We start from the raw sequence: 21,991 nt of genomic DNA, 5'->3' as shown, positions 1-21,991 counted from the left end.
ACTATGTTATGAAAACTCAAGGTAAAAGCCAATCGCCAAGAAATGGGTTGTTGTGGACACTGCCATTCTTTTGGTTGGGAACTATGATTTTCACTGGTGTAGGGGACTATCTGACAAGAATCATTGTTAATTATTATTGTTATTGCTGTTAACTAACTTCCTGACAATCATTCACAATCTTTTTTGTTGTTGTTGTTGTTTCTGTTTTCCCGACACATGCTTATTGTATTCATTTTCCAAATGCTCTTGCTTGGACATTTTATTTGTTAACCAGTGTGTCGACTTTTTTCCATACAAAAAAAAAGGGGGAGGACTATTTGTCCTATGCGATGGCTCTCGGGGAGAGGGAAGGGCTGTTAACAATGGTGATGTAAGAAACAGAAATCAATAAAAATTATTTTTTAAAAATTCATGGGCAATTGGATGTTTGCAGTACATCCATCGCACCCTTTAGAGGGGCGGGGCAGCATCTTTCTATTGTGGACTAGTCATTTAAGTAAGAATTTCTTGAGTCCTAAAGCATCTCATAAAACTAGTTTAATCTAACTCTAGGACTTCGGGCTAGTTAAGGGCCTGCTGGCCCTTTAATAAGAAACTCTGGGTAAAGAAGATGACTGGTCCATTCGGCCTTCCATCCAGGAACCAATGAGAATAGACAGAAGTAACACACGGAAACCTGGGAAACCGGTTTGTAAACGAGAGCCACTGCGCTTGCACCTCCGAGCCGACGTCGCAGCGGATTGGCTAGCAGCGCTGTGACTGATTGGCTAACTGCGGCGCGCAAGCGCGGCGCCCCGCGCCCGGCCCCTGCGCCTGCGCGGAGGAGCAACGCGCGCGCGGCGGAACCGGTGGCCGGAGGGGATGTCTAGCCGTTCGAAACGGGAGACGCGGAGCTCCGCCCGGGGCAAGCGGGATGCGGAGTCCCGGAGTAGTTCGAGTCGGTCGAAGCGGGAGCGAGATTCGGAGACCACGGGGTCTCGGGGAAGCCCGGTGCGTGTGAAGCGGGAACGGAACTCTGAGCCGCCGGCGGCGCGAGACTACTCAAGCGGGAGCGTAACCGCGCTCGTGCCCGCGCCGCCGCTGCCGGGGACGCGCGTGAAGCGGGAGCGGGAGGCCGACGAGGATTCGGAGCCGGAGCGGGAGGTGCGAGGTGCGCGGGGCCGGGATGTCCCCCCTCCCCCTTCCCATCCCCTTTTCTTTCCCTCCGACCCGGAGCTGGAAGGAGCCTCCGAGGACGGCCAGTCCTTCCCCTTCTCTTTCCAGATGTGGAAACTCAGATCCAGGAGGGTTATCGACTGCTTCAGAGCCCGTGCTTGCTGTCCCCTGCTAGGTTCTGGGGATGCCCGTGCAAGATCGACGCCGGCTCTGTCCGCAAGCAGCTTACCTTCTCCTGGGGGAAACATTCATGCACAACCACCTAATTGAATACCAGCCACATGCAAATTAAGTCCAAAACCATTTTGGTATTGGTAAAGGGGGGCAGGGCGGGAGACCTCATGAAAAGGCTTCACGCAGGTGTCTTTTTTTTTTTTTTTTTTTAGTGAGGCAATTGGGGTTAAGTGACTTGCCCAGGGTCACACAGCTAGTAAGTGTTAAGTGTCTAAGGATGGATTTGAACTCAGGTACTCCTGACTCCAGGGCCGGTGCTCTATCCACTGCGCCACCTAGCTGCCCCTAGTAGGTGTCTTCTTGAACTGAACCTTAACGAAAGCTGGGATCACCTCCAGGCCTGGGCTGTCCTTGTCTTCCTGGGGCTCGGGTGCAGCCCACACTAAACATTCCCTGTGTTCTCTGTCTTCCAGGCAAAATTTCCCCCCAGATCTCTGGCAACCATGCCTTCTGTGCTCTCTATTGTTAGTGATCTTTCTTTCAGTTTTACTTCATCTTTTCTTGTTTGTGTACATATGAGAGGAAGAGTGCTAGACTTGCAGTCAGGAAGCCATGTGATTGAAGCTGGCCCTGGGGGACTGTGGGCAAGTCACTTAACCAAGGCTCTTGGAGAGAATGTAAGTTAGAGCTGGATTGGTAAAGGTAATTCGACATCAAAAAAAGTCGTAGTCTGCAGCAAAATGTAAGCTCCCTGCTTCCTGAGGACAGACTGTTGTATTTTTATGTGTCCAGTGTTGAACACGTTAAGTTAAAACTAACAGCATGCTAAAAATTTATTGTTCCCCTTGTCCTTAAAAAATAGTCCCAACTTAAAACCATCACAGATCATAGGTCTAGAAGGGACCTCAGGTTTGTCCAGTTTTACTTCTCCCTTTTACAGAAGGGGAAACTGAGGATGTCATGTCCATGTCATACAGGTTGTTATTTGTCCTATATTATCAAAGAGGACCATAACAGATGTCATGACTTGCAGTGAATTGGATTTAAGTGAGGGAGGGCTATGCAAGGTCATCAACCTCACTGTCTCCTCCAGAGACATTTGGGTCCAGTGGCAGGATATACATTAGGATGACTGGAGATGGCCCCAGATGTTTAAGGCAGTTGGGGTTAAGTGACTTGCCTAGGGTCACACAGCTAGCAAGTAAGTGCTGGAGGTGAGATGAACTTAGGTCTTCACGACTGTCGGGCCAGCGTTCTATCCACTGTGCCACCTAGCTGCCTTAGTAAGCCTCCTGGGTAGAACTTGAACCCAGATCTGATTACAGAGCCAGAGTTCTCTCCACTTTTATGGGACTGTATAATGTAATCTTTGTCTACTTTCCCTCCTTTTTGCCAGTAACCACACAAGACAGCTTTTTCTTTAAGGATTAAAAGATGCTTTCGCAAGAGGGAGGTAGTACAAGTATCATTATCCTCACTTTGATTCAATTCAGCTCAGTCAACAAACATTTATTAAGCACCTACTATATTCCAGGCAGTGTACCAAGCTCTGGGGATCAAAGACAAAAATAAAAGTCCTTGCCTTCAGGAAGCTTATGTTCTTTTGAGGAGATTGAACATATATAGAAAAAATTAAGTTACCTATATAACACCCCCCCCCCCCACACACACACCCTGCAGAGAGTAAGGGGGAATCAGCAGATCTTTTCTGTAGAGAGACAGTACTTGAGCTAAACCTTAAAGGAAACTAGGGAATCTCTGGGCAGCTAAGTGGTATAATGGATAGAGTGATTGGCCTGGAATCAGGAAGACTCATTTTCTTGAGTTCAATTCTGGCTTCAGATACTCACTAGCTGTGTGACCCTAGGCAAGTAATTTCACCCTGTTTGCCTCAGTTTTCTCAGTTATAAAATGAGCTGGAGAAAGAAATGTCAAAACCACTCCAGTATCTTTGCCAAGAAAGCCCCCAATATGTCATGACCTGTGGGACGTGACTGAACAGCAATAGGGAATCTCTGGATGAGGGAGCTCACTCCACACAAGGAGGATTGCCTTAGCCAGTGCCTGGAGATGGGAGAAGGAATCTCCTACAGGGGAATGGCTGGCAAGCCAGTTTAGCTGGAATATAGACTGCCCTTTTTATGTGGGCAAACTGAGGTTTCTCATAGGATTTAGTTGTCAAGACTGTACTTGTTCAGGCTTTGGGGTCTGGGAGCTGTCCAGGTATGATGTCCCAACTCAGAGCTGGAAGGAACCTCAGGTCATGCTAAGGTAGATAAGGTAGCCAAAGTTCAGAGGGTTTGAGTGATGGGGCCAAAGTCAAACTGCGACAGTAGCTGGAGAGAGTCTGGATAAAGAAAATCAGTGTGGTGAAGGCTGCCAGGTCTGCCACGTGAGCCTTGTGGGATTGGGGTCAAATGAGATAATGAGCAGTGTGCTAACTGTGACGTGCTAAGTAAATGCTCCCTGTTCTGAGGAGATGTGGAAGGAGCTAGGATGTTCAACCTGGAGGAGGAAGGGGTTGTAATAGTTGTCTTCCTGTATCTGAAGGACTGTCAAATGGAAGGGGGATTTATTCCACTTGGCCCCAAACAGCAGCCCAAGGAGCTCTAGGGAAGTTGGAAAGAGGAAAATGTAGGTTGGATTTAATGCCCTTTTCAAGCATTATAGTTACCTGTATATATTTTATTTATTCTACTCAAGTTATAAGCTCAAAAGGGATAGGAAATAAGCCTTAAATGTTGTGCCTTCCCTAGTATGTTATAGGGATGTATCAATTGTCTCTAACAGTTTTGTCAAGACCACGTGTAATGACAGACGGAATATTTATCAAATTTGGAGATTGGAGAGATAGCTGATATGGTGAGTGACAGAATTAAAAAAAAAATCCAAAAGGAACTTCATAATGTGAGAAATGATTATTTTTGTCTTGTATTAATAATTATTGAATCAGACCAAGATTTTTCCCCTTTTCTACTTCCTCATCCAGAAATTAACTTGTGTGGGAAATCTTTCTAAAAGACTTACCTAACCAGAATGGCTGAGAGCTAATCAAAGACACTAAAAGAAATTCTAAGTTTGGGCTAATGCATGCATTCTTGCTCATTGTGTTTGCTCATACAAGTCTAAGAAAATGTGGATCCTCTTTTTTGTCAGCCAGGTGATATGGAAATTGATAAGTCTCTGACCAAGACTTAGGCGATCCAGGTCAGGTACCCTAAGACTCAATGGAATATAGCCCAGCCCCTCATTGGAATATTTATTCTCAGTAATTGTTAACCAATCAGTGTTGATTTCCACCGTCAGCATAGTTTTCAACATGTGTTTTCATAGGGTTTTTAGTTCCAAATTTTTCTCTCATCCTCCCTTCCCTCCCTCCTCCCTAAGACAGAAAGCAATCTGATATAGGTTACATATGTGCCATCACATGAAACATTTTTGCATTAGTCATATTGTGAAAGAAGAATCAGAGCACAAGGGAAAAACCTCAGAAAAGAAGGAAAAAAAGCCCCAAAATAGAAACATTGTGGTTCAATCTGCATTTATAATCCACATTTCTTTTTTCTGGATGTTGAGAACATTTTCTATCATGAAGTTCTTTGAAATTGTTTTGGATCCTTGCACTGCTAAAAAGAGTCAAGTCTCTCATCATTAGTGGTCTCTGATCTTAAGAGAGATGGCCACGTAACCATCCCTTTATCAATAACCTGCTGGTCTTATTAATAAAATAATTAAATTACCCAGGAATTGTGTCTCAAATCTTTATAAATGCCGCAGTAGGCTGGAATGATGGTCGCTAACCAACAAGCTCCTGTCTCCTTGCCTTTGCACAAACTATCCTACTTGCCTGGGAAATAGTTGCCCCCTCACTGTGGCCTCTTACAAACCGTAGCTTCATTCAGAGGCCAGCTTAAGGGTTATTACCACTGTCAGGGAGCGTTCCTGATCCTCCTAGTGCCTAGTTCCCCCAGCCCCAGCTTTTGTATTTACTTTGAATGTAATTTAAATTATCTGTATGTGTTTGCTCCGACAGACCATAAGTTCCTTGAGGACAGAGGCTTCAGCACCCAGCAGTGCCTGATACAGATTCCTGCTCTGTCTTGTGCTACTGTAAAACTGTTTAGCTCAGCATCTGAGGTCCTCACCCTTTTTTTTTGTTTACTTCTGTAACAAGGTCTGAGGTTGACTGCATTTACTCATAGGTCTTCTCTTAGCCTGCCACTTGACTTGGTCCCATATTTAATCTTATCCTGGGTTCTAGGCATATGTTTGAAGATTTAAAAAATTAATAAATGGGCAGTTATCATTCATGAGTTTGTGCTCACATTCCAGTTTATTAAATATTTAATTTCTCAAATAATTACTACTGGGAAAGGAGAAACTTACATTCCCAATATCTTTATATTCTTAATATCTCTATTATCTCTTCTCATTTCTATATTAAATCCCTCAATCTTAGGGACTTCAGTATTAAAGTTACTAGATATATAATTTATTAACAGCGTCACTAAGTAAATTAGACACAATTATTTGCAGGTTTTTTTTGGGGGGGTGTTGGTTTTTTGGGGTTTTTTTGCAGGCAATGGGGGTTAAGTGACTTGCCCAGGGTCAAACAGCTAGTAAGTGTCAACTGTCTGAGGCTGGATTTGAACTCAGGTCGTCCTGAATCCAGAGCTGGTGCTTTATCTACTGCCCTTCTAGCTGCCCCTGTATTTGCAGTATTTTAACTGCAAAAGATCACAGCCAGAGTAATTTCAAACACCTCTTTATACCAGCAAATGACTTCACTTTTGCAAACAATTCCACCATTCAGTTCACTTAAGATACTTATTAAAGTCTCAGCATCCTTTTTATATCTCTCCTCAATATGTGTTAAGTTTATATTGTCAGGAAGTCAGTCATTATAAATAGTCTGTTCTTCACAGACTCTTAAAATTCAGTTTGTTTCTTCATTATACAACATGTAGCAGTTTTAACAAGAAAGGTGTTTCTCCTGTCCTCTTTCCCATTCAGAGATTCCTCATAGATCCAAAGTTCACTTCATACACACACACAGACTCCCTCCCCCTCTCTTCCCTCCCCATAGGGAGGACACCTCAGCGAATGACAGTTACAACTGTAAGTCCCAGCTTCGAGCCCCAGCCAACCTTGAGCAATAACAAAGTGTCTAGTTTCTGGGGGAGCGAGTTCTCTAGCCTTCTTTTCATGACTTTTTCCAGAAACCCTGGACTCCAGACTTCCTGATTCCCAGCCGTTACTCAGGCTCTTCTTCTGGGAATTCCTGACCAGTCATAGGAATTAGAGCTGGAAAGGGACCTTAAGAATCATCTAGTCCAGGATTTTTTTTGGGGGGGGGGGGCAGGGCAATGGGGGTTAAGTGACTTGCCCAGGGTCACACAGCTAGTAAGTGTCAAGTGTCTGAGGCCGGATTTGAACTCAGGTTCTCCTGAATCCATGGCCGGTGCTTTATCCACTGTGCTACCTAGCCGCTCCCTAGTCCAGGACTTCTTAAACTTCTTCCACTCTTGACCCATTTTCAGCAGACATTTTTTATGCATGTATATAGGTACATGAAAGAGGTATGCAAGTCAAACATTTACTGCCACATTTTTCATGGAACCCACACTTTCAGAAGCTTTGATCTAATCACTGACAAGTACACTGGCCTGCTCTACCGTCTCCCCTCACCCACAGGGCCTTTGCCTGTTTTGGAGATAGAGATGCCCTGACTCTTTCTGCTTACTTCCTGCCTGACTGGCCAAATCACATTAATGTCTTGTGGCCTCAGTTTTCTAATCTGTGTAATGAGCAGGTTGGATTAGCTGATCAATAAGGGCTTGTCTCCGGATCCTATGACCTTAGTGCCACTTTCATGAAGTGTTCTAAAATTGCAAAGGCTAGAAATAGTCTCTTACTTTGAGCACCTTGAGCACATATGCAGGAATTCATGCGACAGACATCCATTGAGCTCCCTGCAAGACTTTGTGTTCAGTATTGTGACGAGGAAGTTCGTACTACTGACTTGTAGGATGGTGCTTTGTCTGTCTCTTATTCTTATTGCATTGCAGGGTACTTGGTGGGCAGGGATTATGTCTTGTCCATCTCTAATTGTCCCAGTTTTTTTCACATACTCCTCTTGCTAAATGAATTAATTTTTATGGGATGTTTTTGACTGATTCTTTTTGGTTTCATTCAGTTGAGGAAATATTTATTGGGGCCTCATAATGGGTAAAGCACTGGGGACACAAAGACATTAGGATGTCACTGTGCTCAAGGACCTTACTTTCCTCATTAGTTAAAAAGCAGCTAGGTGTCATGGTGGAAAGAGCCCTGGGACCTGGAGTCAGAAAGCTCTGAATTCAAATCCAGCCTCAGATACTTACTAGCTGTGTGCCTCTGGGCAAGTCATTTAATCCCTATCTGCCTCAGTTTCTTCTACTGTGTAAGATGAGGCATATAATAGCACTGATCTCCCCATGCTGTTGTGAGGGTTAAAATGAGATATTTGTAGTGTTTCACAAACCTTGAAGTGCCATATAAATGCCACTGCTGTTATTTTTAGAGGCAGATACACAGATAAAGTGCTGGGCCTAGAGTCAGGAAACCCTGAGTGTAATCCTATTTCAGACACCTACTGACTGTGTGACCCTGGGCAAGTCTCTTAATCTATGCCTGCTTCAGATTCCTCAGTGGGGATCATAGTAGCACCCATCTCCCAGGATTGTTGTAAGGATCAAATGGGATAGTATTTGTATGGGGCATAGAGTAAGGGCTTAATAAATGCTCATTCCCTCCCATTCTGTAATAATCACAATAATAGCTAGCGTCTAAAGTGTTTAAAGGTTTGCAGAAAGCACTATACAACTGTTAACTTGTTTGATGTTCACAGCAATCCCATGAGGAAGCAATTCTGGTGCTGTTATTCTTGTTTTACAGATGAGGAAACTGAGGCTGAGGGGTAAAATGACCTGCCCAGGGTCACAGAGTTAGGGTCTGAATTAGGATTCACACTCAAGTCTTCTAGGCTCCTAGGTTCATTTGCTGCCTAGATTAGATACTCCAAGGGTGGGGATGGGGGGGATGACTACATTTACATAAAGGATAGGATTGGTTGTGAGGGCCAAAGAAACATTCAGACAGAATGCCACGAGAAGTTTGGGGAGAAAGGGTAGACTTTAATAATTTGGGAAGCCCTGAGCTGGGCCTTGTAGGAAGAACATTTCAGCAGCAGGAGGGAATGGGTTCTAGTTCGGATGAGTCATAAAGTCTGTGAAGGGAAATAGAATGAAACAACCTTGGGAAGGTTAAGTAAGTGGGAGTAAGATTCTGAAAGGCCATAAATTATAAGCTAAAAGGTTGCATTTTATCCTGTAGTTCCTGAAGAACTTTAAAGAATTTTGAGGGAGGCAGCATCTTGGCCCTATGGCAGACATACCAGCTGTATGACCCTCCGCAAGCTCTTTGTGGCCTCACTTTCCTTCTCTGTAAAATTAGGGGAATGGACTGGATGGCTCCGATGCCCCTTCCAGCTCTGACTGTGACCCTGTGGGTGACTTGTGTGTTAGGAATACCATTTCACATCCTCTGGAGGGTAGCTTGTAGAGGGCAGAAGCTGGGTATACCAGGCCTAGTTAGGCCGCCATTATTAGGTGACTGTCAGAGCTGTCCAGGTGAGAGGTAGTAAGGTAGGTGTCACTAGCCTTGGACTTCCCTTCATGGGCCGGAGGAGTCTGGTTTTCATTCTGGGATCCCAGTCTCTATTCAGTCACCACTGGCTTCTTCATTGCTTTGGGGGGCAGGGCAGGGGGAGTTAGTTGCAAGGTCCTCTGAATTACATGGCTGCTGAGCTGAGCTCAGAGCTTCTGCCTGTCCCCAGCCTTTGTTGTAATTTTTCATCTTCACGGCCCTTGATTTTCATTTCAGTGCGATATGGACGCTTAGACTCTGAGGACCGAAGAAGCCGCCATTGCCCTTACCTGGACACCATTAACAGGTCAGTGAAGAGGAAAAAAGTCGAGTTTCTTGGGCAAAAAGAACATTGCTGATCAGAAGACAGCATTTGGGCTGCTCTGGAAGAACCTAAAAACCATAGGAAAGCCATTTGGATCGTGCACTGTCCATAGTTAGTGACATTGAGGAGAGCGTTGGGCAACAGAAGGTCTGACTCTGCTCCACTTTACGGCCCACTTTGTAGAAGAAGGGACTCGGGCCTGAACCTGGGCATAGATAAATGAAAGGGGCCTTGGGCTTTGATGGATACAGGGGATGTGGATGTGTTTGGTGGCTCTTAATGATTTACCAGCAAATGAGAGCCAGGTGCCAGGAATTGACATGGAGAAAGGAGTCTCTTATGTCTCAAGCTCACCACTGCTTTGTGCCCATGTTAAAACTCTTCTGGTATGTGAGAACATGCCCTTTCCATCCTCCTCTGTGATCTCTTTCGTCTTCAGCAGAAATGCCGCCCTCTTCTCTGGGGAAATCCGTCCTCCCTTGCCTTCCGGGCCCAACAGAACTGGCTTCGTCTTATCCTCCTGGCTGTACATGATTTCCCCCAACTTTTCTGACAGCCTCCCACCTCCCCTCTCCTTTTTTTAACCTCTGCCATGTTCTGTTTTGTCATCTCCTTATTTGCACAGCACTGGACGGTCCCGTTAGAGAAATGCTTTGAAGGGAGGGTCTGTATCTTCTTCATTGTTGTGTCCCTGGTGCCTTTGCACACAGTAGGTGCTTAATGAGTTTGTCAAGGGAATACTTCACAGAATATTTTGGTTTCGTTTGAGGACGCTTCTTTTGTTCCTCTGCCCTCTTACTCCCAGCTCAGACAGACCTAGTTTGGGGCCTCAAACAACAACGAGACCCTCTTGTTTCATTTCAGATCTTGAGCTGCTCTTTGGATCGTTGCTTTGGAGTTAGAAGGGGCCTCAGAGGGCATGTAGCCAAGCCACCTCATTTAGCACATGAGGACGCTGAGGCCCAGGGAGGAGATGTGACCTTGCACATTGGCCACACGGGTCATAGAACCATCATAGGATCCTGGATCTAGAGCTGGCCCCCTCCAGAGCCCCCTCTCAGAGGCCCATCTTGTGCAGTCTTCTCATTTTAGAGATGAAGAAACAGGCCCAGGGAGCCACTGGGTCTTTGAGCAGGGAAAGGTGCTTGGCTCGTTAGACATACCAGCAAGAGGAGAGGACTGGCCTGGTATATCTGCTCAAGGTGCCTTGGCCCGGGGGATCAGAGGAGGGCCGGAGGGGGCTGTGTCTGGAGCAGATTGGTAGTCTAGGGTACCGGTATCAGCAGACTTGGTGACCTTCCCCAAAGGCCAGCTTCGTTGTGCTCCTGGAGGGCCTCAGCTTTGGCTTAATAGGTTTTTATTCTTGTTAATTGTTTTCCTCTTGTTCTTTCAGGAGTGTCCTGGACTTTGACTTTGAAAAACTCTGCTCCATTTCGCTTTCACACATCAATGCGTACGCCTGCCTGGTGTGTGGCAAATACTTTCAGGGTAAATAGACCTCATCTGACCTAGAGCTCTGAACTTCCCTCCAGAACCTCTCTTCCCCTAATGTCTTTTCCTTTTCCCCTGCAGGACGAGGGTTGAAGTCTCACGCCTACATCCACAGTGTCCAGTTCAGCCACCATGTTTTCCTTAACCTGCACACCCTCAAATTTTACTGCCTTCCAGACAACTATGAAATCATCGACTCCTCGCTGGAGGACATCACCGTATGCGTCACTGTGGAGGGCGTCAGGGCTCTTGGGAGCCTCTTTGGGAGGGGTGTAATTTGAAGATACAGCTATGATGGCTGCCTCTTCTTACCTGGCCCTTTTTTGTTAGGGGAAAAAGTTTGAGGGGTCTTTTGAGTCCTTGCTCTTTTTAAGGAGGCTTACACCTTTGCTGACCTTGCGTTTCTCTCTGCAGTATGTCCTGAAGCCCACGTTCACCAAGCAACAGATTTCAAACTTGGACAAGCAGGCCAAGCTGTCTCGGGCTTATGATGGAACCACATACCTGCCTGGTATCGTAGGGCTGAATAACATCAAGGCTAATGACTACGCCAATGCTGTGCTTCAGGTAGGCCCAGGAGTAAGACTTGGCAGAGGCTAACTTTGGGCTCAGGTGGGAGGAGGAGGAGGAGCACTGAGCGTAGTGCAGGCTTGGATGGATGCTGGGATGGCTTGGATCACACAATTGACCAGGGCTTCCACTTCTGCATCAGTCCACTGTGCCGTTGTTGAGGGATGGGCCCATTGGCGAGAGATGGGCTGGCGCACCCACCTTTTTCCATCTTCTGAGCCTGTGGCCTGTGGCCCCTTGCTTGGTCTCTGCTAGAGAGTTGAATTGACATATGTGCCCTGCACATCCTTGATTGTATGATTTTGGACAGATCTTTTAACTTCTCTTAGCCTCAGATTATTTGTAAATTGGGGCAAATGATACTGCCAGTGTCCATGTCACAGGGCTCTTGAGGGCAGTGCGTGGTGAGCGTTGTAGGAATCTTGACTCTCACTGCTTCTGCTGTTGCTACAGTCATTTCTGCTGCCACAGCGCTAAGTGGGGCTGAGCAGAGTGGATTGGGGAATTTTCTGTGACATCAAGTTGGCAATCAGAGGGGAGGCAGCATCGCAGCTGGTGACCTTTAGATTATCCTGGGTGTGAGATGTTACCTTCTTCCTGCTTCTTTACTACTTAAAAAATAACTGGCACATTAGAACAGAATTCTGTTTGTTTGATAAGAATTGGCATTTAACCTGATTTCAGTGCATAGTCACAGAATCAGAAAATCGAAAGAGTTGGAGTAGAATACGGCATCCCTGTGGTTCCCGCCAGACCCGAAGAGCGTCTGCATTGCAGCCCACTTGGTGGATGGACACCTTGCTCCTCCTTGGCACGGGGCAGTGCAGAGATCGGCACCCAAAATACCCTGCCCTTTTGCTTTTTGGCTTGCCTGGGGAGAAGCAGAGGGCTCAAGTCCAAGTTTGGGCAAGGTTTTCTCACTGTGTCCTTGTACTGTGTCCCCAGGGAGCCTGTGATGGGAGGGGTTTCCTGGGGACAGTAGCAGCTACCTCTCTTTACTGAAGGGGATGGCCTTGGACAGTGGAGGGCAACAGAGAGCTGGAAGTTGGAGACCCTGAACATTTCCAGACAATAGTAGATAGTGATGTGATCCAAGTTGCTTAGGAACTACATCTAAATTAACTGATGTCATGGCCTGACGGCTACATTTTTGTTTCTTAGAATTCTCTGCCCCTTCCCTCTCCCTTTCCTTCTTGTTGTTTGTGTGTTTCATAGAGGCCTTTCTAGATTTCTTTATGTCCCTCGTATTGTTGTTTTTAACTGCATCATGATATCCCTTTAGATCAACAGCATTGGCGTAGAAACACCTTCTGTCAATGCAAACCTCAGTCCCCTTGTAACCTAGTAGGTAAATTGTGGGCTCTTCTCCTGAGGCTCAGAGAAATTATGTGATTTGGTCCAGATTATGCAGCTCAGAAGGAGGTGTCAGAAGTGAGACTTAAAGCCAGGGCCTCTGACTCGAGGCCAAGCACACTCTCTGCTCTACCACATTGCCCCCTTGGTGATGACGGTACATTGCTGTGCCACTCCTCTCTTGTTGGACATTTAGGCTGCTTCACTTTTTTTATCACAACATATAATGTGGCCATGAAAAAATTTGGACAAATAGCCCTTTGGGGTTGTTTTTCCATAAGACTGTGGGGTCACAGGCCCAGCAATGGAATTGTGGTGTCATAGACACCTGGGTGGTTCACTGGATGGGGAAGCTAGGCCTGGAGTCAAGAAGACCTGAGTTCAAATGTGGCCTCAGACACTTCCTAGCTGGCTAGTCCTGGACAAGTCATTGAACCTGTGTCTGCTTCCATTTCTTCAGATGTAAAATGGGGGTAAAATGGCACCTCTGAGGATTGTTGTGGTGAGCAAATGAGATCTTAGCACGGGGTCTGGCGTGCAGTAGGCACTTAATAAATGCTTATTCCTTTCCTCCCACCAAAGGTGATCATTATTCTTGTAACTTCCTTGCTTATGGCCACACTGCTCTCCAAAACAATTCTAAAAGTTGGTGGTTCCTCCAGCACTGGATGAGTGTAGCTTTAATGGTGCCTGATGGAGTAGAACGAATCAGCTGAAGATCTCGGTGACTTTGGGCAAGGCCCTTGTCGGCCTCTGATGTCGCTCTCTGATGTCGCTTCCAACTTTGATCCCTTACTGATGATTTGCATTAATTTCAGCTGAAGTACGTTCATGGCTAAGAACACTGGTCACAAAGCATAGCTAAAGCTTCAGTGAGTCAGTCACAGAAGCCGGGAGGTTTGACGAGAAGAAAGAAGGGATTTGAAATCATCCAAGCTGAGAGGAAGGAGCATCTCCCTGGGTGGGAAGTGAGTCAGGGGTGCTGATGGGGGCTTCATCAGGAGCAGCTCCCCTTGGAAGGTCCTTGGCAGTGTGGCCCCAGCCCTTCTGCTTCTTATGGGACTACCCTTGTTGGGTTTTGACCCTCTCATCACCTTACAGCAGCCATAGCTTGGTCAGGGCATTTGGGGGAAGGCTCCAAGAGGCATTTTCTGGGGTTTGGAAAAATTTTTGTGACTGTGCCCCCCCCCCCCCCCCCCCGCCATGTGACCAGTGCTCACCAGTGCCTGTGTTTCGGCTCTCCCCATCTCTGGAGGATGGGGGTGGGTGGGATATTGGACAGAGGTGACAGTGTACCCCTGGTGCTTGTGTCCCCCAGGTACACACTCTAAGGCGAGGGAAGCTGCACCCTTTCATCTTGCTTCCTGTCTTAGAGAACCCGTCAGTAAGTGGGGCTTTTCCCTAAGTGTCTCAGTTCTTTTTCACCCTTTTGGGGACAGTCACAAGCAAAGTGGATTGTAAGTTCTCTGGTGAGAAGAGCGGTCACACTTTGGGAGCAGGGCAGCATCCCTCAGGACTGACCCTGACTGTTTGGTTCTAGGCTTTGTCTAACGTCCCCCCTCTCCGGAACTACTTCCTTGAAGAAGAGAACTATAAGAACATCAAGCGTCCTCCCGGGGACATCATGTTCTTATTGGTGCAGCGTTTTGGAGAACTGATGAGAAAACTCTGGAATCCTCGAAATTTCAAGGCACACGTCTCTCCTCATGAGATGCTTCAGGCCGTCGTTCTGTGTAGCAAGAAGACTTTTCAGATCACTAAGCAAGGTGAGGAATGAGGCTCTCCTCTTTGGTGTTGTGTGCATCTGTGTGCTCTTGTGTGCACATGAGACCACTAGGATGAAGTGTCTTGCCCAGGGTCACACATCTTGAACTCGGGCCTTCCTAAATCCAGAACTGGTGCTCTACCCATTGCAAAATCTAGCTACCCTTTTGCCACAGCCTCCAAACCAAATCTTGATGGTATCTTAGAGGTCCTGGAGATGAGGGAGAATGACTGGGGGTCAGAGGAGCTGATAATAGAGCTGGGAGTTCCTTGTCTGTCTGTACTTCATGCACTGTGCCAGGGTCTAAAGAGATTCTGGCGAGGGGACGTGCCGGCCGAGTCCGCCTTAAACTCGGCCCTCTTAAATTCAGCACGGGCAGAGTTAACTTTCCCCAGGTCTTCCCCTCCCAAACTCCCCCATCGCTGATGAAGGCTGTCCTGATTCAGGCTCCCAGGCTAGCGACTGTCCTCGCCTCCTCATTGTCTCTCACCACTGGCCCATCCCCATCTCCTTTGTTACCAAGGCCTGTCAGTGTCATCTTGGCAACATCTCTCTGCTGGTGCGGAGGGCTGCCTGTCTCAGGACTCCCCACTTCACCCCCAAAGTGCTTTCTTAAGTAGGTCTGACCATGTTATCCCCTCCGCTCAGGAAGCTCCTGAGGCTTCCTGTCGCCTCCAGGGTCAGATCCAGGAGGTTCTCTTGGGTGCTCCAGGCACCCAACAGGCTTACCTGACTCTGACCCAGACTCCTTGTCTCAGTGATCCTAGCCTCCTGGCTGGTCCATGAGCAGGACTCGCCATCTCTTAGCTCTGGCGTTCTTTTTGGCAACTGTCCCATCTGGAGTGTTCTCCCTTCTCCACTCTGACTGCTGAGTCCCAGCTAAAATCCCCCCTTCTACAGGCAGCCTTCCCCAACCCTTCTTAAGTCCTGGGCCTTCCTTCTGTTATTTCCTATTTATCCTGAAGATAGTTTGGGGTGTGTGTGTGTGTGTGTGTGTGTGTGTGTGTGTGTGTGTGTATACACACACACATATACATATAGATGTATGCATATATTTGTCTCCCTGTTAGATTGTGAGCTCCTGGAGGGCAGGGACTGTCTTTTGCCACTTTTTATATCCCCAGGCTTAGCACACAGTTGGTGCTTTATAAATATTTATCCACTGAATCAAGGTTCTCCTGGGCTGATACTGTGTCTTCTTTTCACCTGAGAGAGGCTGTGCTAGTCTTCAGCCAGTGCCAGAGTTCATAGGACTCCATAGGTTTCCTCTCTGCCAAAGGAGTTGTCTAACTTCTGATCTGATGGGAAAAAAAATTGCCCGCTAATGGTTTGTACCAGCAGCTGTAGCCGACCAGGGTGCCCTGAAGAGATGAAGTCTTTCTTCCCCAGGATTAGGAAGCTAAGACACCCCTTATATTAGAAGAGACCTAGGGGCAGCTAGATGGCGCAGTGGATAAAGCACTGGCCCTGGAATCAGGAGGACCTGAGTTCAAATCCAGCCTCAGACACTTAACACTTACTAGCTGTGTGACCCTAGGCAAGTCACTTAACCCCAATTGCTTCACCAAAAAAAAAAAGAAGAAGAAGAGCCCTAAGTGCACTTGCCACAGTCTGCCAGTCCAACTCAGAATAACGAGCACAACACCGTTAAGCCTGGGTAAGAGCTATCTTTTTGCTGTCTCTTTTCTGCATTACGATGGTTGTTTTAGATGAAGGCCCTGAATTGTGACTCTGCAGCGGCCTTCCTCTCCACCTGCCTTGTTTGTGGTTGGGGATTAGAAAGGAGGGGAATGTAAGGGATTGCTGTGGTTCTTATTATTTAGGGGAGTTGTTGTTCAGTTGTCTGACTCTTTGTGACCCCATTTGGGGTTTTCTGGGCAGAGATCCTGGAGTGGTGAGTTTGCCATTTCTTTCTCCAGCTCATTTTATAGATGAGGAAACTGAGGTAAACAGAGTGAAGTGACTTGCCCAGGGTCATGCAGCTAGTGTCTGAGGCCAGATTCCAAGTGCTCTATCTAGTACATCATCCAGCTACCATTTAGGAGAGTAGTGGCAATAATTATAATGCTAACATTTAGAATAGCCCTTTTTAAGGCTTACAAAGTGCTTTATAGAGACTGCCTCACTTAACCCTTACCACCACCCTGTGAGATACACTGTTACTCCCCCCACTTCGTAGATGAGAAAACTGAGGCAGAGTTTGATGACTTGCTCAGGGCCACACAGCTAGTAGGTGAGGTGGGATTAACACTCAACTCTTCCTGACTGAGTCCAGCAGTTTATCCGCTGAGCCTCAGACTTGAAGTCAGACATTTGTGGCTTGGATCGAGTGATATGATTTTGCATAAGTCACTGCAGGTCTCTATAGCTAGTTCCTTGTTTTATAGGCAGGAGTCTTATGCTATGGAATCATAGTTTGAGAGTTGGGAGGGACTTAGGTGGCCTATTGGCCAACTCAAACGAGAAGGGAATCTCCATTATGATATACCCGACAAAGTTAGTCCTCCCGCCCCTGCTGGGGGTCCTTCAAGGAGGGGGAGCCCAGCATCTCTTGGCGTAGCCCATCCACTATCCCCCTTTTGGGCAGCACTCATGGACTACCCGTCACATAGAGTCGTTGGGAGGAAAGGGCTTTACTAGAAAGGGTCTTGGGCTGCTCTGTTCAGATTTTTTCATGGCCACTTTCTATGTTCTTAAAAAAAAGTGAAGCAACCTGAATGTCCAGCAATAGAGGAGCAGTAAAAATGGACTGTGGAGCAGGAGTGTACCATCACTACCGGGGGGGCAGCGCGGTGGAGTAGAGAGCGTGCTTGGCCTGGGGTCAGAGGCCCTGGTTGAAGTCCCACTTCTGACACTCCTGAGCTGTATAATTGGTGAAAGAGTATGAGATTAACAGCTTGTGGGCATCAGATAAATCTGTGGTAAAGATGACTGGGGGCTGTTTACAGGCATCAAAGAGGGGCAGGTTTGGGAACAAGCGCTGATCCCAGGGACTCCCCTGTCCATTTAGCAGGCAGACCGATAGCTCATGGGAGGAAGGCCCACCTCATCCCAGAGGCCTGCATGGAGGACCAGCGAATTGCTTCCCGGGCCTGAGAGGCTTCCTTGTTCTTCTCATCCCACTGCGGCCAAGAACAGTCGCAAAGGTCATTGTTGTCTAGGTGCTTAGCGATGCTTGTAAAACACGTGAGGGAACTTCGAAGAAGCCTCGCTGCAGTTGGGCTCTCTTGTTCTGCCCTGGACTTTATCTCTAGGAATATAAGTAAAGGCTAATGAGAGAAAACTATTCTGAATTCAAATACCAAATGAAATGGGCATTTCTGTATACATAGTAGAAAGGAAAGCATGAAACAGAGCTTTTATGTACAACTTGCTTTTCTTTTAAAATGTGTAATAAATTCAACCTGTAATTTTCAAAGCTGTCCTGTTTGTGATTCTTTCTGGTCTTCCTTTTGTTCTCTTCTGTGCGTTGAAAAAACCATATATATATTTATATTTGTACATATATATATATATATATATATATATATATATACATATTTCAGTGAACATAAATCAATTTCTCACTTCTTTCCTTCAACATTAAAAAAAGAGAAAAAGAAATCCTTGTAACATATGCATAGTCAAGCAAAATAAATTTCCCCAGTAGGTATGACCAAAAAATAAATCTCATTCTCTACCCTAAGTCCATCACTTCTTAGGAGATAGCATGCTTTATCATCAGTCCTCTAGAATCATGGACAGCCATTGCATTGATCAGAGTTGTTTTTCTCTGTAATGTTGTTTATATAAATTGTTCTCTTGGTTCTGCTTACTTCACTCTGTCTCAGTTCATGCAAGTCTTTCCAGATTTCTCTGAAACCATCCTTTTCATCATTTCTTATAGCATAGTAGTATTTCAGTATATTCAAATACTGTAATTTATTCAGCCATTTCCCATTTGATGAATACCCCGTTGGTTTCCAGTTTTTGCTATTACAAAAAAGGATATTGTGAATATGTTTGTACATGTAACCCTTTTCTTCTTTCTTTAATCTTTTTGGTATGCAGACCTAGTAATAGTATTGCTTGGCCATTCATTTGTACCATTTAGTAATTTGGGGAGCATAGCTCTAAGTTGTTTTCCAGGATATCGGTATTGATTCACTTCGTGTTCTCACTGATGTTCATTAATCTGCCTGCTTTCCTGCCCCCACCCCCTCCAACATTCATCATTTCTGGTTTTGTCGACTTTGACAGTCTGATGGATGTAAGTTACAGCCTCAGCTGCTTTCATTTCCCTGATTATTAGTGATTTTATAGCCTATTTTCCGGCAGCTATTGATAGTGTGGTTGGCTTCTTCCTTGGAAAGTGGTCTCTTCATGTCCTCTGACACATATCAATTGGGGAATAACTCTTATTCTTATAGCTATGAGCCACTTCCTTATATGTTGTGGAAATGATACCCTTATGAGAGAAATTTTCTGCAAATATTTTTTCTTGTTTGCCTATTTCCCTTTTAATTTTAGCTGCTTTGGTTTTGTGCAAAAATTAAAAAAATTTACATATTGAATTTTGTCCATCAATTTATCTCCTATGATCCTCTCTATCCCTTGTTTGGTCATAAAACTTTCCCTAACCAGAGAGCTTAAAGGTGATTTCTTTTTTGTTTTCTGATTTGTTAATGCCATCACCTTTAATGTCTCGATAATGTGTTCAACTGAAGCTCATCTTCATATATTGTGTGAAATGTTGGTCTATAGAATTTCTTCCAGATTGCTTTCCATTTTTCCCAGGAATTTTTGTCAAACAGTGAGTTCTTAGTCCAGTAACTTGGATCTTTGGGCACATCAAACACTGGGTCCTTCTATGTATTGCATATGTGATCTGTTCCACTGGCCGGCCTTTCTACTTTTTAAAGATTTTGATGATTACGACTTTGTTACATAGTTTGAGATCCGATACTATTGGCACACCTTCTTTCCCACAGTATGTTTAAGACCAAGACGGGGCGATAGCATCCCTGCTCCCTCCTCCCCTCCAAATCTACCTTCTCAGCAGGCTGGCTTAGGTCTGTGATCACCCTCTTCTTCTGGGGCACCGTCACATAATGGAGAGAGCCTTGGGTGGGAGTCAGTAGATTCGGGCTCTCGTATCTCTGCTGGTTGGGGGATCTTGGGCAGCTTTGATAACCTGATCCCTGTCCCTCATCTGTGACCGTATCTGTTGAGTGAGAAGTTTGAATGCCCCTTTAGCTTTAGATTTCTGTGAATTGATCAGTGCATACTTTGGGTCAGCACGTGAATCACTCCCCTGCGATACCCAGTAGTCCTGGACGTGCAGTAGTTATTTACCAAGTGCTGGCTGTTTTGAGGGAGACCCTGGACGTGCCTCCAATCTGGGTTTCTCTAAGATTGACCTTCCCCACTTCTTTCCTTGCAGGGGATGGCGTGGACTTTCTTTCCTGGTTCCTGAATGCCTTGCACTCAGCCCTGGGGGGGACAAAGAAGAAAAAGAAGAGTAAGTTGTAGTCTCTGAAAAGAGCCTCCCTTCGGTTCCATTGACTCCCAGAGCTATGAGCTCTAGCCCTTCTTCCCCGGCTGGGCTACTGGCTTTCAGAACAGGGTCCATTTTTCTCTGATGTGTCAAGTGGAGCTGAAGTCAGTGTATCTAGAGGCACTCCAAGTTCCGGTGCTAAACCCCCGGGGCTTTGTCTGATGTTCTAGGGTTAATGCTGGCTTCCTGAGGTGGAGGGGGAGAGGGCACTGGCCTGGGAGGAGAGCACTGGGCTCTAGGCCTGTTTGCTGTCCCCTCACTTAGGGCAAGTCATTCCCTCTTGGACTAGATGTCTTTAAAGCTTCTTCCAGCTCAAAGATTTATGATGTTGAGGCTTCAGTTCTCAAGGCAATAGAATCTGATTTGGGGGATAAAAGCCACACTTCAGAGCTCCAGAAATAAGGAAATCATGTTTGTGAGTTGGTGCATTTCACTTTGTAAAGGAGACATAATTGCTGGAGTCAATTAAAATGGAATTCCAGGTTGCTGCTGACTGGTTAGAACAACTATAAACACCTTTTTCTTACTTTATTTTTATTTGGGGAAATGGGGCTGATGTTAGTCTTGAGTCTAAGACTGTGTTCTCTGCCATAGCAGTTGGGTAGCCAAGGAAGGGACACTTTTCACAAGTACCAATGAAAATAAGTCTTCCTGCCTTGGAGCCCTTGAAATGGAATGTCTGGCTTCAGTGATCTTTGTGTCATGGTGGCTTCCGTCCTCTCCAGGGCTTCTTGGAATCAAGTATTCTAATTATGACGGTTGCAACTTTGAAAGCACTTTTACAACACGTGAGGATTCTGAGGCCCCAAGCAGCCGAGCGCCTCATCCAGCGTCACAGAGAGGGATGCGGCAGCACTGTTTCCATTAGGCCCTTTTACCCTTTTGTCAGGGGCCTTGGTTCGGCTCCACAAGGTTTCTCAAAGTCCTATGTCACAGTATTAATGTGAAGCTTTTAGCTTGGGCTGGAATTGATCTGCTGCCTTCTTTCTTTCTTCCTTTTTTTTTTTTTTTTTTTTTGGTCGGGGCAATGGGGGTTAAGTGACTTGCCCAGGGTCACACAGCTAGTAAGTGTCAAGTATCTGAGGCCAGATTTGAACTCAGGTCCTCCTGAATCCAGGGCCAGTGCTTTAATCACTGCACTATCTAGCTGCCCCTGCCTTCTTTCTTAAAAACAAAAGCACTTTATCAATATCTTTTGTCTTTATTTCCCTATCATTTTTGGAAACGATAATCCCCCCAATCCTGCAGATTGAACCTTTTATTGTAACAAAGGAAAATGCTTAAGCAAAAACACCTGACAGAGTAGTGTCTTCTGTCCTGGCTTTCAGTCCCCTGACATTAGAGGAGAGGGAGGAGGGATATTCCCCTGTCTTTTCTCAGGACCATCTCTGGTTTTCTAGTTACCCAGAATGCAGCTTCCTTTTAGTGAACTTTTCATTTATGCTCTTGTCATCACGTTTTCTCTATTTCTGTAGTCTTTTTTTTTTTTTAAGTTCAGTGCAGAGTAGACATTCCTTGTATGGAAGACGTGAGTATGGGAAATTGCTTTGATGTCCCGTGTTTTTGTTACTGCTTTCATGTGATTGCAGTCACAGATTTTTGTCCTGGGCTGTTGGAAGAAATAGTTTGTTTCCAAAATCAGTTTTAGAAGTGGAAATTTGAAGAATTGGGAATGCTCGCTCCTGCCTCATCTAACTTGTATTTTGCTATTCATTTATGCAGCTATTGTGACAGATGTCTTCCAGGGGTCTATGCGGATCTTCACTAAGAAACTGCCACACCCAGATCTGGTAGGTTGGTGAGACTTGGCCAAACATTTTGGCCCATCTGCACTCGCTGACTATGCCAGCCTATTGTTGGAAGCATTTAGTGGTCGGATGAGGGACTTGCTGTGCCGATTAGAAGGTTTTCATGTATTCCGTTACAATTTCTTTTG

General features: G+C 45.9%; 1 protein-coding gene across 1 annotated transcript in view; it reads left to right on the top strand.

Annotated features, from left to right (window-relative positions):
• The first annotated feature begins 803 nt into the window (after positions 1-803).
• Positions 804-21,991, top strand: part of USP39 (ubiquitin specific peptidase 39) — a 34,424-nt gene continuing 13,236 nt past the window's right edge. Inside the window, exons 1-8 of the mRNA XM_043985353.1 lie at positions 804-1,150; positions 9,253-9,322; positions 10,734-10,828; positions 10,913-11,049; positions 11,246-11,398; positions 14,295-14,520; positions 19,942-20,019; positions 21,778-21,845. Coding sequence (XP_043841288.1) covers positions 862-1,150; positions 9,253-9,322; positions 10,734-10,828; positions 10,913-11,049; positions 11,246-11,398; positions 14,295-14,520; positions 19,942-20,019; positions 21,778-21,845 — 1,116 coding nt within the window. The 5' untranslated portion in view covers positions 804-861. The remainder of the gene's footprint in view (positions 1,151-9,252; positions 9,323-10,733; positions 10,829-10,912; positions 11,050-11,245; positions 11,399-14,294; positions 14,521-19,941; positions 20,020-21,777; positions 21,846-21,991) is intronic.

Source organism: Dromiciops gliroides, chromosome 2, assembly GCF_019393635.1.
Source record: "Dromiciops gliroides isolate mDroGli1 chromosome 2, mDroGli1.pri, whole genome shotgun sequence".
NCBI classification, from domain to species: Eukaryota; Metazoa; Chordata; class Mammalia; order Microbiotheria; family Microbiotheriidae; genus Dromiciops; species Dromiciops gliroides.
The sequence above is the reverse complement of the archived record's forward strand: the minus strand, read 5'-3'. Positions and strand labels throughout refer to the sequence as shown.